Source organism: Dipodomys merriami, unplaced genomic scaffold (genome assembly GCF_024711535.1).
Source record: "Dipodomys merriami isolate MVZ:Mamm:240054 unplaced genomic scaffold, mDipMer1.0.p SCAF_12, whole genome shotgun sequence".
NCBI lineage: Eukaryota > Metazoa > Chordata > Mammalia > Rodentia > Heteromyidae > Dipodomys > Dipodomys merriami.
This window is the reverse complement of record NW_027202493.1, coordinates 5,393,763-5,411,531: the sequence shown is the minus strand read 5'-3', so window position 1 is coordinate 5,411,531 and position 17,769 is coordinate 5,393,763. Positions and strand designations below refer to the sequence as shown.

Genomic DNA, 17,769 nt, shown 5'->3' with positions numbered 1-17,769 from the left:
TGTTGTAATATTATCTGAATATGAAACCCAATCAAGGATTGTATTTTACTGCCTCAAATAATCTATAGACGGAAGACAATAACCAATGTCAATGTTACTAGCCTATGGTATAATTTTAAATTAAACCATAGACTTGAATATCATCAATATCTGTTTTGAAGGTATAACTCTGATTTTTTCCTTTTTGTGTCTCCCACCAATTCCAAGGATTCCTCATATGCCTATAACCAATCAGATCAAAGTATGAGTCGACACAACTTTCCTTGCCGTGTCCATCAGTATGAATCTGCTGGGACAATGAACAATGATAATTCAGATCTTTTGGATTCCCAAGTCCAATACAGTGCAGAGCCTCAGCTGTATGGTAATGCCAATAACGAACATCCTAGCAATCAAGATCAGAATAATCTTTCTGAAGAGTGTTTATCTTCAGATGAAGGTACTCCTCCAAGTATTAAAAAAATTATTCACGTGCTGGAAAAGGTTCAGTATCTTGAGCAAGAAGTAGAAGAATTTGTAGGAAAAAAGACAGACAAAGCATACTGGCTTCTGGAAGAAATGCTAACAAAGGAACTTTTAGAACTGGATTCTGTTGAAACTGGGGGACAGGACTCTGTACGGCAGGCCAGGAAAGAGGCTGTTTGTAAGATCCAGGCCATATTGGAAAAATTAGAAAAAAAAGGATTGTGAAAGGATAAAGTGGAAGAATGAAGGGAAGCCTATTACAAACTTGGCCAAAGAACTCATGATTTTTGGTTAGTTACTGTCTTATTGAGATGCCTGTTGATGTCAAGAAGCAATACATTCCAACTTTCCTTTGATTTAAAACTTGAAAAACTGGCAAAGAAATGGAAGAACATTTAAGTTGTGAATTTTTTCAGTTTTCAGACGAATGAATGTAATAGGAAACTATGGAATTACCAGTATTGCCAAGTAGACTCATTCCTTCTTAAGAAACCTATGGCTATTTGCAAGCTGCTTCTAACTAATGGGAAGAACATTCACTTTAAGTAACAGGCTGTCAGAAACCCACCAGATGAGACTGGACATAATCTGAGACAAGCAAGTTTTGTTTTTGTAAACTTGTGGATTACTTGTCACATTTGTACATTGTGACTGCTTTCAGCATAGACTTCAAATGTAAATTACAGCTTAGATGTTAGCCTTATTGGACCTCTGCTTTGTTATTTGCAGTTTACAAATACAGTATTATTCTCTACTTCTTAGTACATTTTGTAGTAATATGTTCAATATAATTACTCAAGAGACTATTGACAGTCAGGATAGAATGGAAATTCTGAATAAATTGATAGCCTTTCACCATTTGAATATATTTCAGTGTGTAGTGAGTTCCTGAGGTAAATTGTCTCTCTTTTTGTATAGCTTGTTAAGTTAGTTCTTCCCACTTTACTTTTCATCTTAGTAGAACATGAATTTGAAAATGATATTGACATGAGTGAAAATGTGAACATTTTACTTTTTTATGGTACTTGGATAAAGATCCACTTTAAAATTGCTTTTAAAAAAGTTTTATTTTTGCTGGGTGTCGGTGGCTCATGCCTATAATCCTAGCTACTCAGGAGGCTGAGATCTGAGGATCATGGTTCAAAGCCAGCCCATGCAGGAAAGTCCCTGAGACTCTTCTCTCCAGTAAACCACTAGAAAACTGGAAGTGGCGCTGTAGCTCAAGTGGTAGAGTGCTAGCCTTGAGCTGAAGAGCTGAGGGACAGTGCTAAGGCCCAGAGTTCAAGCCCCACAACTGACAAAAAAAAAAGTTTATGTTTTCATTGTTGCTGCTTCTATAGAGAGCCTTGTGATTAATAAAATTAAATGCCACAGTGAGTAGGAATGCCTACAAAAAGTAATAAATGTGATTATTTGATAATACTGTTCTCCATGTAAATATTAATTTTACTATTCAGGAATCCCATGGACCGATTTCAGCTGTTTGTTACTTAAAATAATTGGGGAAAGGAGATTGATGCTCAGGGAATGATCAGCCATAGCCAGAAAGAGAAATTCATTACTTTCTTTGTGTAGAGGTTAGATCTGATTGTTTATTTTATAGGATTTCCTTTTTCATAAAATGATGATTATAACTACTGATAATCACTCTAGAGCTAAAGTAAGAAAAGGTATTAACTGGGCACTGGTGGCTCATGCCTATAATCCTAGCTACTCAGGAGGCTGAGATCTGAGGATCAAGGTTCTAAACCAGCCCAGGCAGGAAATTCCATTAGACTCTTATCTCCAATAAACCATTCAGAAAACCGGAAGTGACGCTGTGGTTCAAGTGGTAGAGTGCTTGCCTTGAGCTGAAGAGCTGAGGGACAGCACCCAGGCCCAGAGTTCAAGCCCTACACTGACAAAAAAAAAAAAAAAAAGAAGAAGAAGAAAGAGGAAAGAAGAAGAAGAGGAAGTAAAGGTATTGAAAGGGTCTTAACTGGTCTTGCTTAGTGTCCGTCCATATGCTGTTTTTGAAGAGAGTTAAGTAAAAGTCTACTATACAACATCTGCTTTTGGAAAAACAGCTATTGCTTAATAAGATAGTCAAATGACAATGTATGTATTTTGGGGTTTTTCTTTGTTTTTAGAATTCCAAGCCTGTTAATGATACTGAATTTATCAACCAGCTCCTCTTTTCATATTAGGTGATGAGAAGAAATGTTCTAAAAATATTGGCTGGGTCTTAACAGCTGTGATGTATGAGTTTCCAAGATAATGTAATAATCTTATTCTGTGATTCTCTTGTTTTGGTGTAATATAGCAAAAGGATTTTCTAAGAAAATTACACAGTTAAATGTGAGAATAAGGAATGGGAGAACCTTAAAGTTATGTTGTTAGTGAGTCAATGACTGATTCAGAAGAGAACATGATTATTTAACTTGCTGAATACCCAAATGCCAATTGCCACGAGTTCTTGATTTTTATATGTGTGTGTGTGTGTGTGTGTGTACATGGTATGTACAAACATAAATGTGTGTCTATCTTTTTAAAGTTATTTTTCAAACTTCTGAGATGATTGTAGATTTATAGGAGAATTGTGAAAGTAGTAAATTCCTGTATATTCTTAAGCTATCATCTTGTTTTGATATCTTGCTGTAAAACACTTGTCAAAATCAAGAAATTAACCTTACTACAGTGCTATTCTAGTAGAGCTAAAATTAGACATTTTTACTAATGTCCCTTACTGTTCTGGGATCCCATCCAGAGTCCCATCTTGAACTAAGTTGTCATGTCTCTTGTTTTGTCTTCCAGTTTGTGATAGTATGTTATACATAACAGGATGTGTTAAAGTGTTTCTGGTGTTGTTAATCTTGATCGCGATGCTAAGGTGGTGTTTGCTTGGATTTTCTATTGTATGCTTACTATGTTTTCCTTTATAATTACTAAATATTTGCTCGATACTTTGAGACTATGCAGCCTCCTGTTTCTGCTTACACTTCTGCCAACTACTTTTATTAATTGGCAGATCTTGCTTGTGGCATTTAAAACAGTGGTATTCTGATAGTGATTTTCTATTTTCCTTATACTTAATAATTGGAATTCTTCTATAAGGAAGAGTTGTTGTTGCTTCTGGATTTATATTTTTAATTATAATAAGATATATTCTGGATAGGTACAAACTTAGAACTTAAAAAATGCAAGCCAAATTAAAATGACTCCAAATAACCATGTCAAAGAATACTAAGTAACCTGTCTGAGAAAATGTAGTGAATTTAAAAAGGAAAATTGTATTATTATGAACTGGTTTAACTTTTGGCTTCAAACTGAATTTTTTTTTGAAACTTCACATCTGGACTTTTTAAAAGTGTCAAAATTTATTACTTTGGGGGATCATTTGTGTCAACATCTTGAATAAAGCTACCCAGAACTGGCATGATAAACCCAGCTATGGTTTCTTTGTAATAAGCCACTGTTGTGCCAAATATAAATACAGTCCCTAGTGCATCGGCTATGTTTGTTTTCACCTGTTGGTGCAGAATTATTTTAGCTTTAAAAAAATGATAGGGTTTGAAGAAGTGCTTTAGTTGTTTTACATAAATAAAAGGAAAGAAGAATTTTTAAATGTTGAAGAGCCTAAAATTCTAGCTACTTAGGAGGCAGAATTGTGAGAATTGTGGTTGAAAGCTACCCAGGCATAAAAATAAGCTGGAATTGAAGGTGTGGTGACAGAAAAAGTGACAGAAAAAGCCCAGTGAGTACACATAGTCCTGAACTTAAGTCCTAGTACTACCCCCCACAAAAAAGGGGAAGAATATAGATTAAAATGGTATTTAACAAAAGATTGGGGAGAAATGGGTAGTTGATGGAGTTTTTCTTTTTCATCTTTAATTTTTTTCAGTTATGAGTTTGCCTTAATTCATAGAAGTTGTAAGTTTAATTAATCAGTTCTGTAAAAAGCATCATTCTGATCCCAATCTTATTTTTCCTTTTCTAGAGACAACCACTTTCAGTTGTAAAATGTGCTGGGTGCTGGCTGTTGTAATCCTAGCTATTCAGGAGACAGAGATCTGAGGATCACAGTTGGAAGCCAGCCTGGCTACAAAAGTCCCCTGAAACTTTTATATCTAGTAAACCACTCGAAAACTGGAAGTGGTGCTATGGCTCAAGTAGTAGAGTGCTATAGCCTTAAGCACAAAGAGGCTCAGGGACAGCACCCAGGCCCTGAGTTCAAAAGCCCTGCAACTGACAGAAAACAAAACAAAACCTTAATTGTAAAATGTATATTTTAAAATTGTATATTTAAAATTGTAAAATGTATATGTTAAAATTAAATTTTAAATGGACATACATTAATAGTACTAATAGAATGAGGACATTTCCTTGTGATAATTCCAAGCATTTATATAGTATACTTTGAACGGTTTCACCTCTTCTGTATAAGGGCACTTGTTTCCCCTTGTTCATATTGGAGTTTGAAGTCAGGAGTCTCATACTTGATAGGTTGCACTATACCACTTATACTCTAGTCCTCTCCTTATTTATAGATAACATAACACGCTTTTTCCTTTTTCAAAGTTATTCTTGTTTTTATTTCATTTTCATTTTTTATTGCTTGTTTTGGGGAGATAGTGTCCTACTGTGTAGGCTGCCATATAGCTGGCGATCCTGTGCCTCTTGACTGCTGGGATTATAAGCATGTGCTACCACACCCAGCTGATTTTCCATAGATTTTTCTACTGTAGGTTTTTGTTTTTTGTTTGTTTTGGTTTGTCTTTTTTTGCCGGTTGTGGGGTCTGAACTCTGAGCCTGGGAGCTGTCCCTCACCTCTTTAGCTCAAGGCTAGTGCTCTACCACTTGAGCCACAGCGCCTACTTTTTCTTCTTGTACGGTGCTGAGGAATCAAACTCAGCCTCATGCATGCAAGGCAAACACTCTACCATTGAGCCACCTTCCTAGCCCAATTGTAGGTGTTTTTTTTTGTCGGTCATGGGGCTTGAACTCTGGGCCTGGGTCCTGTCCCTGAGCTCTTCAGCTCAAGGCGAGCACTCTACCGCTTAAGCCACAGTGCCACTTCCGGTTTTCTAGTGGTTTATTGGAGATAGGAGTCTCACAGACTTTCCTTCCTGGGCTGGCTTTGAACCGTGTTCCTTAGATCTCAGCCTCCTGAGTAGCTAGGATTACAGGCGTGAGCCACTGGCACCTGGCAATTGTAGGTATTTTTAACTGATTTTTTTTTTTTTTATAGAGCATGAAAATTGAGACTTGACTCTGTTCCTACAACACAACATCTCAATCCTATCCTCCTCACTTCTCAATAAATCATATGGTAATTTCTATAAAAATGATGACCAGAGCTCACCTTGTAATAAACTGATTTATTTTCCTGAACAAGTATTTTTTTTTCTTCCTGTATTTAATCATTTATCTTATTTGGTTCACGTATGCACTGATCACTACTTTGACCTTAACCCTTCGATTAGTTGCCCAAGTCTTCTGCCATGATGCTCAAGACATACATTTTATTAATTTCTAATTCTGAAGGAAGTCTGTCCTGGAGTCTTGACTGGAGGAATGGACTGTTTTGGTGCACATTGTCCTGAAATTTTTTCTCATCTAACACTAGGGATTCCCTCCCCTCTCCCCATTTTTTAAAATTCTTTTTTTAGGTTTTCTGTGTGTCCTGGGTCTTTTTCATTTTGGTAGAGCATTATTCTCTAAGAGCTTCCTGGAAAAAAGTGCATGAGAAATTTGCTTTTTTTTGTTGTTGTCAGTCATGGAGCTTGAACTCTGGGCCTTAGCGCTGTCCCTATCTATTTTGTTCAAGGCTAGTGCTCTACCATTTGAGCCAGAGCTCCCATTCCAGCTTTTTGGTGACTAATTGGAGAGACAAGTCTCACAGACTTTACTGCTGAGTCTGGTTTTGAACTGCGATCCTCAGATTTCAGCCTCCTGAAAATTACAGGCATGAGCCACCAGTTCTGGTTTTTTTGTTTGTTTATTTTCTTTGAGACAAGGTCTCACTGCTTAGCCAAGGCTGGCCTCAAATTCTTGATCCTCCAGTCTCTGCCTACTGAATGCTGTAGATATGTAACCACCATCCCAGCTAGTTGTGGGTTTTGATCACAATGTAAATTCATTTACTGTGTTACATTGTTTTTATTATAATGGAGAACGTGCTATAATAAGGGCTTGAACTCAGGGCCTGTATTTGCTCATGGTTGGTACTTTACCAGCTTTTTTGGTGGTTACTCTGGACATGGAGTTTCATGGGTTTTTCTAACCAGTTCCTCTAGACCTCAGCCTCCTGATTAAGATTACAGGTGTGAACCACTCATTCCTGTAATGTAATGTAATATAATGGTTTTTTTTTTCTTCCAGTTTTGGAGATTGAATGAACGTAGAGACTCATATGTGCTAGAAAACTAGTCTGTTAAGTTAGGTCTCTGTTGTATTTTTTTCTGTATTTTTTTTTCTGGTATAGATATTTTAACTGAAAATTGAGAAGCTGTGACTGGATTATTTTCACTCTTGTGTAGAAACCAGAACGGGTTACACTGGCTTTTCTGTAGGACTGTTAGACATACTTGTATCCTTGCATCCTTGTGTTTTGTAGTTACTTGATATAGCCTAAAGCCAAGAGTAATATTGCTTGATAAAATACAAGATTCCTAGTTAAATTTGAATTTCGGGCAGTGATTTTTTTTTGATGGGGGAGGAGAGGGTTGTTTTTTGAGTTAAGCTTTGTATTCCTAATTATCCTGTCTCAACCTCCCAAGTGTTGGGATTACAGGTGTGTGCCATCTTGATCTACTTTCAATGAATAATTTTCTCAGTATCAATATGACTCATGTACTATTTGGCATAAACCTGTATTAAAGATGTTTTTGATTATTTGAACTCCCAAATTTAACAGAATATTGTATTTTTAATTAAAGTTTTTTAATAAGTTTTTTATTGTGAGAATACAGAGGAAGGGTTACAGTTGCATGAGCAAGGTAATGAGTACATTTCTTATCCAGTATTGTTGTCTCCTCCTTTGTTTTTTCCCTACCATCCCCTCCCTCCCATCTCTACAATTACACTCCCCCTCCAATTAATGTTTTTATTTTGATCTAATCTAACCTTAGGTTCACTTGAGTTTTGAGAAATGATACGGAAATTTTGTATTTCCTTTTAGGATAATATAGCAAAAATTAGCTGCAAAGACAATTGAGATCTCAAGATAGACACAATCAAGACCTCAGTTATCTCCCAGTGACGTGTGTGTGTGTGTGTGTGTGTGTGTGTGTGTGTGTGTGTAGACACAATCAAGACCTCAGTTATCTCCCAGTGACGTGTGTGTGTGTGTGTGTGTGTGTGTGTGTGTGTGTGTGTGTGTGTGTGTGTGTGTGTGTGTGTGTGTGTGTGTGTGTGTGTGTGTGTGTGTGTGTTGGTCTATCAGTCCTGGGGCTTGAACTCAGGGCCTTGGCACTGTCCCTGAGCTGCTTTTGCTGGACTTCTTGCCTAGGCTGGCTTCAAATCTCCATCCTCAGATCTCTGTCTCCTTAGTAGCTAGGATTGCAGGCATGAGCCACTGGCACACCAGGCTCTCTTCTAGTGACTTTTTTTTTTTTGTCGGTCGTGGGGCTTGAACTCTGGGCCTGGGCACTGTCCCTCAGCTCTTCAGCTCAAGGCGAGTGCTCTACCACTTGAGCTACAGCGCCACTTCCGGTTTTCTGGTGGTTTATTGGAGATAGGAGTCTCACGGTCTCTCCTGCCCGGGCTGGCTTTGAACCGCGATCCTCAGATCTCAGCCTCCTGAGTAGCTAGGATTACAGGCGTGAGCCACCAGCGCCCGGCTTCTAGTGACTTTTGATAGTATATGCTTCCCCTCTTAACCCCCATTTACTCATCTATTCTTCATTTCTAAATGTTATCTTTTCAGGAGTGTTATCAGGTAGACTCATATAGAACATTGCTTTTAGAGAACTTTTGTGTGTGCATGCCAGTCCTGAGGCCTGAACTCAGAGCCTCGGGAACTTGCATTTACTTGGCTTTTTGCTTACAGATGGTGTACAAATACTTGAGCTATACCTCCATAGCTTTTTGTTGGTTAATTGGAGATAAGAGACTTTTACTATTACAGAGTTTTCTGCTGGGGATGGCCTTCAACTATGATCCTTCAGAATTAAAAGCATGAAGCCGGGCACTAGTGGCTCACACCTGTAATCCTAGCTACTCAGGAGGCTGAGATCTGAGGATTGTGGTTCAAAGCCAGCCCGGGCAGGAAAACAGGAAGTGGCACTGTGGCTCAAGCGGTAGATTGCTTGCCTTGAGCTGAAGAGCACAGGGACAATGCCTAGGCCCAGAGTTCAAGCCCCACGACTGACAAAAAAGCATGAGCCACCAGTACCTGGCAAGACTCCTTCATAATTCTCTTGAGATTCATTTCTAAGTTGTTCCTGTAATAGTAGCTACTGTTTTGCTGTTGGTAATAGTGTGGGGACAGGTTATAGTTCAGTGGTAGAGCAATTAGTATTGCTCATGGTCCTGGGGTTGGCTTCGATCCTCAGCATTACAAGAGAAAAACAAAGCCAAGTGCCGGTGGTTCACGCCTGTAATTCTAGCTACTCAGGAGGCTGAGATCTGAGGATCGCAATTCAAAGCCAGCCAGGGCAGAAAAGTCCATGAGACTCTTATCTCCAGTAAACCACCAGAAAACTGGAAGTGGCATTGTAGCTCAAATATTGGAGCACTAGCCTTGAGATGAAGAGCTGAGGGACAGCGCTCAGATGCAGAGTTCAAGCCCCACGACTGACCAAAGAAAGAAAGAAAGAAAAACAAAACAAAATGGTAGCTATGTATGATATGGCTGCACCACAATTTTATTAATCTATTAATTGAAGAATATATGAGTTGTTTCCAGTTGGCAGCTATTATAAATAAAGCCGTTCATACACAGGTTTTTGTGTGGACATTTTTATTTTATGTAGAACAGAATAATCCGTAGAAGTGCACTTCTTAGTTGTATAATGGTTGCATGAATAGTGTTGTTTTTTTTTTTCACTTGTGGGGCTTGAACTCTGGACCTGAGCACTGTTCCTGAGCTTTTTCACTCAAGGCTAGCACTTTGAGCCACAGCACCACTTCTGGTTTTCTGGTGATTAATTGGAGATAAAGGTCTCACAGACTTTCCTGCAAAGACTGGCTTCGAACTGTGATCCTCAGATCTCAGGCTCATAAGTAGCTAGGATTACAGGTGTGAGCCCTGGCAACCAGCTAGTAACAGATGAATTTTTCCAAGATGACTGTACCACATCGCATTCCCATCAGCAGGTAGGAGTTTTCTATCATTTTTTTCCTGTTAGCCATTCTGAAAGGTTTATGTTGGTACTTGATTGTGTCTTAGTTTGCATTTCCTCAATGGCTAATGATATTGCACGTTTTTTCACTTGCTTATATGCCCACACATACCCTGTTCTGTGAAATATTTGTGAAAGTCTTTTGGCCATTGTCTAACTGTGTTTATTTTAACAAACTTTATTTTAGTAGTAAGCTTTAAGAATAGTTTCCATTTACAAAAAGTTATGACACACAATTCCTATAAACCCCTTACCCAGTTCCCCCTAATTAACACCTTAACTTGATGTTGAACATTTCTTACAATTAATGGACCCATAGTGATATGTTCATATTAATCAAAAACCTATATCTTAGATTTCCTTAGTTCTTACTGATACACACACACACACACACACACACACACACACACACACACACATACATATTTACATATACATATGTACACATAATATAGATAGATTTTTTTTTCTTCCAGGATTCCAGCCAGGGTATCATATTTTACCTGGTCATCATATATCTTTAGGGGCCTCTTAGGCGGTAACAGTTTCTATTTTTTTTTCAAAAATTTTTTTTGTTTGGTCAGTCATGGGGCTTGAACTGTGGGCTTGGGCACTGCCCCTTAGCTCTTCAGCTCAAGGCTAGTGCTCTACCACTCGAGCCACAGTGCCACTTCCCTCTTTTTCTGTTTATGTGGTGTTGAGGAATTGAGCCCAGGGCCTCGTGCACGCGAGGCAAGCACTCTACCACCGAGCCTCCTTCCCAGCCCCTCAACCTTTCTTTTCTTTTTTTTTTTTTGGTCGGTCATAGGGCTTGAACTCTGGGCCTGGGCGCTGTCCCTCAGCTCTTCAGCTCAAGGCGAGTGCTCTACCACTTGAGCTACAGCGCCACTTCCGGTTTTCTGGTGGTTTATTGGAGATAGGAGTCTCACGGTCTCTCCTGCCCGGGCTGGCTTTGAACCACGATCCTCAGATCTCAGCCTCCTGAGTAGCTAGGATTACAGGCGTGAGCCACCAGCGCCCGGCTGTTCAACCTTTCTTTTTGTTGCTGGGAATGGAAACCAGAGCCTGTGACTGCTAGGCAATTGTTCTACCATAGAGTTACAGCTCTAGCCCAGTGCTGTTACTTTTCTCAAAATTCCCTGGGGCTTTAGGGAGGAAGAAGATAGAGGTGAAGTGACATTCTCATCAATCATATCAAGGTATATATATGAGCATGGCTTTCTACTGTTGATATTAACCTTAGAGTTTGTCAGATTTCTCCACTGTAGAGTTCTTTCCTCTATTTTCATACTACAGCTGTTCCTTGATGGGATTATTTCCTGATAAGTGTATTATAAATTAAATATAACCTAAATCAGCTAGGCTCTAAAGGCTTAAGCCTGGAATCCTAGCTCTTCAGGAGACTGAGATCTGGAAGATGAAGGTTCAAAGCCAGCCCAAGAAGCAAACTCAATGGGACATCACCTCCAAAATACCCTGTAAAAAGCAGGGCTGGAGGAGTGGCTCAAGTGGTAGAGTGCCAGCTAAGGAAGACAGCTAAGCAAGGTCTAGGCTCTTGAGTTCTGACTTAGTACTGCAAACAAAAACCATTAAAGATAAAAGAATGGGGCTGGGGGGACTGGGAAGGTGGCTCAGTGGTAGAGTGCTTGCCTTGCATGCATGAGGCCCTGCGTTCGATTCCTCAGCACCACATAAGCAGAAAAAGCCGGAAGTGGTGCTGTGACTCAAGTGGTAGAGCGCTAACCTGAGCTGAAGAGCTGAGGAACAGCGCCCAGGCCCAGAGTTCAGGCCCCACGACCAGCAATTAAAAAAAAAAAAAGAACGGGGCTGGGAAGGTGGCTCAGTGGTAGAGCGCTTGCCTTGCATGCTCGAGGCCCTGGGTTCGATTCCTTAGCACCACATAAGAAAAAAGCCGGAAGTGGCACTGTGGTTCAAGTGGTAGAGTGCTAGCCTTGAGCTGAAGAGCTGAGGGACAGCGCCCAGGCCCAGAGTTCTGGCCCCATGACTGGACCCCCCTCCCCAAAAAAAAAAGAACATCAAGTAATGAATGCATCCAATACACCTGACCTATTAAACATGTTGGTTAGCACACAGTGCACTGTAGCACGTGGGTTGTTCCCCTGTGATCATGTGGTTGATTGGCTGCTGCAGCTTGCTGCTGCTTCCCCAGTCTCATATCACTAGTCTGTCCATGAAAAGATAAAATTTAAGTGTGGTTTCGCAACCACACACTGGAAACTTGAAAAATCATCAAAAGTTGAGGACTGTCTATACTCTTTGGAGGAAAGTTACTATATGTAATAGGGAATTATGCTTTACTTTTTTGAAGAGTGAATGTTCTCCTTATAAAATTATTTGGAATGTCCCTGCAAGAGACAGCTGTCTTTTCTCTTGTTTGTGTTTACATACATTTATGGATTCATGGGTATTTATCTTAAAACTTTAATCTTTTTTCCCCTTTAGTACTGGGGATTTAAGAGTTTCAGGCAACCCCCAGCCTCCTTTTGTCTTTATTTCTTTTGAGTGGTACTGGGGTTTTTGAACTCAGGGCTTTGTGCTTGTTAGGCAGGTACTCTAGCACTGTTGCCAAACCAGTAACTTGAGTTATTTTTCAGGAGGTATTAAGTTTTTGTCCAATGTTGGCCAGGACCACATCTTAGGCTTCCTGAGTAGCTGGGATGAAAGGTGTATACACTATGCCCAGCTTTTTTGTTGAGATGGTGGTCTTTTTGCCCAGACTGGCCTCAAAACTCCTGAGTACTTGAGTCTACAGGCATGAGTTCATGCCTGCCTCTTTCTTTCTTTCTCTTTTTTTCTTTCTTTCTCTTTCTTTTTCTTCCTTTCTTTTCTTTCTTTCTTTCTCTCTTTTTCTCTTTCTTTCTTTCTTTCTTTCTTTCTTTCTTTCTTTCTTTCTTTCTTTCTTTCTTTCTTTCTTTCTTTCTTTCTTTCTTTCTTTCTTTCTTTCTTTCTTTCTTTCTTTCTTTCTTTCTTTCTTTCTTGTCTTCTGTCTGTCTTCCTTTTGTTGGTAGTGGGGCTTGAACTCAGGCCGGGGAGCTGTCTCTGAGCTCTTTTGCTCAAAGCTAGCACTCTATTACTTTGAGCCATAGCATCAATTCTGGTTTTCTGGTGGCTACATGGAAATAAGGGACTTTTCTGCTTGGACTGGCTTTAGACTGCAGTCCTGAGTAGCTAGTATTATAGGCATGAGCCACTGGTGCCCAGCTCTGTTTTGTTTTTAAGATAGGGGCTTAACTTTTTCCAGGCTGTAACTCATGACCTTTCTTTGTTTCCCAAGTATCTGGGACATACAGGTATATACCACCACACCTGCGTTGGATTATGATCTAATTTTATTTGTTGTCTCAAATTGTCCTTATTTGGCCTTTGGTAGGTCTTTTTCACACACACACACACACACACACACACACACACACCCTTTCTTTGGTGCTGGTACTGGGGCTTGAATTCAGAGCACACACACACACACACACACACACACACACACACACACACACACACACACACACACACACACACACACACACACACACACACACACACACACACACACACACACACACACACACACACACACACACACACACCCCCTTTCTTTGGTGCTGGTACTGGAGCTTGAATTCAGAGCCTAGGCACTATCTCTTAGCTGTTTTTTAAAAATAAATACTTTTATTTTATTATAATGGTGATGTACAGAGGGGTTACCATTTCATAAATCAAATAATAAATTCTTTTTGGACAATGTCACCCTTTCCTTTGCTCTCTGTTTTTCCCTCCCATCCCTACACACACCTCTTAGCTTTTTTTTTTGGGGGGGGGTCCAGTCGTGGGGCCTGAACTCTGGGTCTGGGCACTGTCCCTCAGCTCTTCAGGTCAAGGCTGGCACTCTACCACTTGAGCCACAGCACCACTTCCGGCTTTTTTCTTTTTGCTTATGTGGTGCTGAGGAATCCAATCCAGGGCCTCATGCATGCAAGGCAATCTACTGCTGAGCCACCTTCCCAGCCCCACCTCTTAGCTTTTTTGCTCAAGGATAACACTCTCACTTGAGCCACAGTTCCACTTCTTGCTTTTTGCTGATTAACTGGAGATAAGAAAACTAGGTTTGTCCTGAGTAGCTAGGATTACAAGAAAAACCAGTGGCTCAGCTCAGAGGCAAATTAAAAAAAAAAAAAAAAATCTTTAGCGGTTCACCTTTTTTTTTTTTTTTTTTTGGTCCAGTCGTGGGGCCTGAACTCTGAACCTGGGTGCTGTCCCTCAGCTCTTCAGCTCAAGGCTAGCACTCTACCACTTGAGCCACAGCGCCACTTCCAGCTTTTTTTTCCTGCTTATGTGGTGCTGAGGAATCGAACCCAGGGCCTCAAGCATGCAAGGCAAGCGCTCTACCACTGAGCCACCTTCCCAGCACCACCAGGCTCACCTTATATGTTTTGTCCTCATTTATTTCCCCAAAAGTGCTGGTTTCTCTTACTGAAAAAAAGGTATTAGAAAGTGTTATGTGGGCTCCATCTTTGCAAATTCTTTGTTTTCTAGATATTAGTCCTTTGTTGGATATGTGGTTTGTAAACTTTGTCTCAATTGGTAGCCTGTCCTTTCTTTTTTTTTTTTTTTTTGGCCAGTCCTGGAGCTTGATCTCAGAGCTTGGGCACTGTCCCGGATCTTCTTTTGCTCAAGGCTAGCACTCTACCACGTGAGCCACGGCATCACTTCTGGCTTTTTCTATTTATGTGCTACTTAGGAATCAAACTCAGGCAGGGCTTCATGCATGCTAAGCAAGCACTCTATCACTAAGCCACATTCCCAGCCCTAGCCTTTTTTTTTTTTTAATATATATTTAGCCTGTTTTTTTTATTGTCTTAACACGATGTTTTATTGAGCAAAAGTGTGTTTTGGTAAAGTCCCGTTTTATCATTTTTCCATTTAAGTATGGGGCTTTGGGCTGGAGGCTAGTGGCTCATGCCTGTAGTCCAAGCTAGCTACTCATGAGACTGAAATCCAAGACTGAGATTCTAAGCCAGCACAGGCAGAAAAGTTTCATCAGTTAGCTAGCAAAATGTCAGACTGGAGGCATAGATCAAGTGCTAAATACCACCTATTACCCAAAAATATTGAGATTGTCAGGCTCTGAGTTCAAGCCTCAGTACCAACACCCCCCCACCCCACCCCCACACAGAATATAAAAAGTTCCGTATCTCAAGTAAATCACTTTGGAGAAACCAGTTTTTGTGGAGCCAAGTTGTAGCTCAGTGGTAGAGGACTTCCTAACATGACCTAGGCCCTGAGTTCCAACCAACCAACTCAAAATAACCACCTCTACTATTAGTGCACTTTTTAGTGTAGTGTTAAAAAAAATATCCACAGGAAGTGGGGATGTGTCTGTGCTGTGGTAGAGCACTCTGTTGAGCTAAAGAGTTGAGGAAAAGCAATCAGGCCCAGAGTTCAAGCCCCACAACTGACATAATCAATCAATCAATCAATCCACAATTGGGTCTAGAGGTCTAATTTAGTAGTAGAGCATGTCTCACATGCACAAGTCCCAGTTTCAAAATCCAATAATTCAATAATTCGAAAAAGTTTTCTCTTTTTTTTGTTGTGTTGTATTGAGATAGAATTGAGTTATGTAGCTCAAACTGGTCTTGAACTCAAGACCCTCCTACTTAACCTCCTGAGTGGTGGGACTTAAGGCATTTACTTCCATGGGTGGCCTGAAATGGCTGCTAAGTAGTTCTTCCTTCTGCAAACTCATACTTGAGAAAAGCCAGCCTTTCTTCATATACTTCAATCATCACAGCAATTTTATTTTCTATTTTGAGGTGGTATCTTCCTATGTTGCTTAGTTTGGCCTCAAACTCCTGGACTAAAGCCATCTTCCTGCTTTAGATTTGCAAATAGCTGGATATAAAGGCACTGGGCAGTGCCCCCAGCTAGGAGATCTTAATAGATTGAACTCAGTATATATGAGAATCCAGTGGTACTCGATTAAGCCAGACATTGAAGCAATTTACAAAAATAAAATGCAATTGACATTCTCACTGATTTTTTAAAGTTGTATTTTTCATAAAAAATGGTTATTTTAGATGCTTTAATGTTTAAAGTTGTCAGTTTCAATTTCTAGTAGTAACATTAGTGATATATATTCTATATAAGCAATGCATTTTAAGGTCCTCAATAATGAAAGTGTAAAGAAGCCAGAAGTAATGGTGTATGCCTGTTATCCAGCACTTGTAGGGCAGGCAGGGATTAAGAGTTCCAGCCCAATTTGGGCTGGCCATGGAGCAAGACCCTGCCTCAACGCCCCCCCCCAAACACACACACACACACACACACACACACACACACACACACACACACACACACACACACACACACACACACACACACACACACACACACACAAGCACCTCTAAGTCCAAATAACAAAACCACCCCCTATCCACCCCTCAAACGTTGGGAGGAAAGTATAAAATGTGGAAATTTGTGTGTGCCTCTTACCATAAAGAAAATCTGCGTGTTACAAAAATTTCCTTTTTTTTCTTTTTTTGTCATTTGTGGGGCTTGAACTCTGGGCCTGGGCGCTGTCCCTCAGCTCTTCAGCTCAAGGCTAACGCTCTACCATTTGAGCCTCAAGCTCACTTCTGGTTTTCTGGTGGTTTATTGGAGATAAGAGTCTCATGGACTTTCCTGCCCGGGCTGGCTTTGAACTGCGATCCTCAGATCTCAGCCTCCTGAGTAACTAGGATTACAGGTGAGCCACGGCGCCCGGTTCCTTTTTGTTGTTGTTGTTGTAAAGGAAATAGACAAAGGGCTTACAGTTACATAAAGTGATGAGTACATTTCTTGTCCAACATTGTTACCCCCTCCCTCGTTTTTCTCCCAATTTCCTTCTCCTCAATTCTCCCACTCCCCAGGTTGCAGAGTTCATTTCCAACTTGGTGTCTTGTGAGTATTGCTCTCGCATTGGTTCACCCTTTGCCCTTTGTTTCACCATTTTGTTATCCCTTTCCCTTCCTTTTTCATTGGCCTTTTCTCCAGTTTCCCGAGAAATAAATTCCTTGAACCTCTGCCCTATAATCTAGTTAGGAAATAATAAAAGTGTCTTTTTTAATAATACAGGGAGAAAGGTCCTCCCCAAAAAGAAACCCTCGGGAGAGCTGGGCAGGCACACTGCTCAGCCCCGATTGGGAAATCCTTTCAAATTTTTCACCTCCCTGAGGTCATCTGTGGACAGAACTGTCGCTGTAGCTTCGTGGCAGCTCACCTGCTGTCGGCTCGGCATCTTTTTTTTTTTGGTCGGTTGTGGGGCTTGAACCTGGGCACTGTCCCTACGCTCTTCAGCTCAAGGCGAGCGCTCTACTGCTTGAGCCATGGCGCCACTTACGGTTTTCTGGTGGTTTATGGAGCGAAGAGTCTCACGGACTTTCCTGCCAGGGCTGGCTTTGAACCGTGATCGTCAGATCTCAGCCTCCGGAGTAGCTAGGGTTACAGGCGTGAGCCGCGGGCGCCCGGCTCCGTCGGCATCTTTTACTGACATTTTTAGGGCAGCCGCTAGTGAGTTCGGGAAAGTGGGGCCCAGCGCTTATCATCTGGTACCAGGCGGAAAGACGTGTCCTTTTCCTCGGTTGCCCGCGGCCATCTGCCGCCAAGGAGGTTATGTGTACATAGTCCTTGGCAGAGAAGGGTTCGCAGTCCTTCGCACGCAATGGCGAGGAGCCGCGGCCTGGGGATGAAGCTTTCCTCTGCCACGCGAGGTCCTTCTTGGATCTCCTCCCTTCCGTTCCCCCCGGGAGCGGGGCGCCCCGGTGCCCGCCCCAACCCACCCTAACCCCGCGCTCCGCCGACCCTGGCCACAGCACGCGGGGGCCGCTCCCCTCTAGACCGGGGAGGTGTGGCTTCCTCTCGCTGAAACTCCTCGCAGCACTCGCGGGCCTCCAGACTCGAACCAAGGCTCCGCAGCACGGCCAGG

The 17,769-nt window shown here is 41.2% G+C and overlaps 1 protein-coding gene across 2 annotated transcripts in view; it reads left to right on the top strand.

Annotated features, from left to right (window-relative positions):
- The window catches only part of Bag4 (BAG cochaperone 4), a 31,491-nt gene extending 27,604 nt beyond the window's left edge, over nucleotides 1–3,887 (top strand). For both annotated transcript variants that reach the window (XM_070016174.1, XM_070016173.1), the window contains one exon: nucleotides 208–3,887. In XM_070016174.1, coding sequence (XP_069872275.1) covers nucleotides 208–690 — 483 coding nt within the window. In that variant the 3' untranslated portion in view covers nucleotides 691–3,887. The remainder of the gene's footprint in view (nucleotides 1–207) is intronic.
- Nucleotides 3,888–17,769: the final 13,882 nt, after the last annotated feature.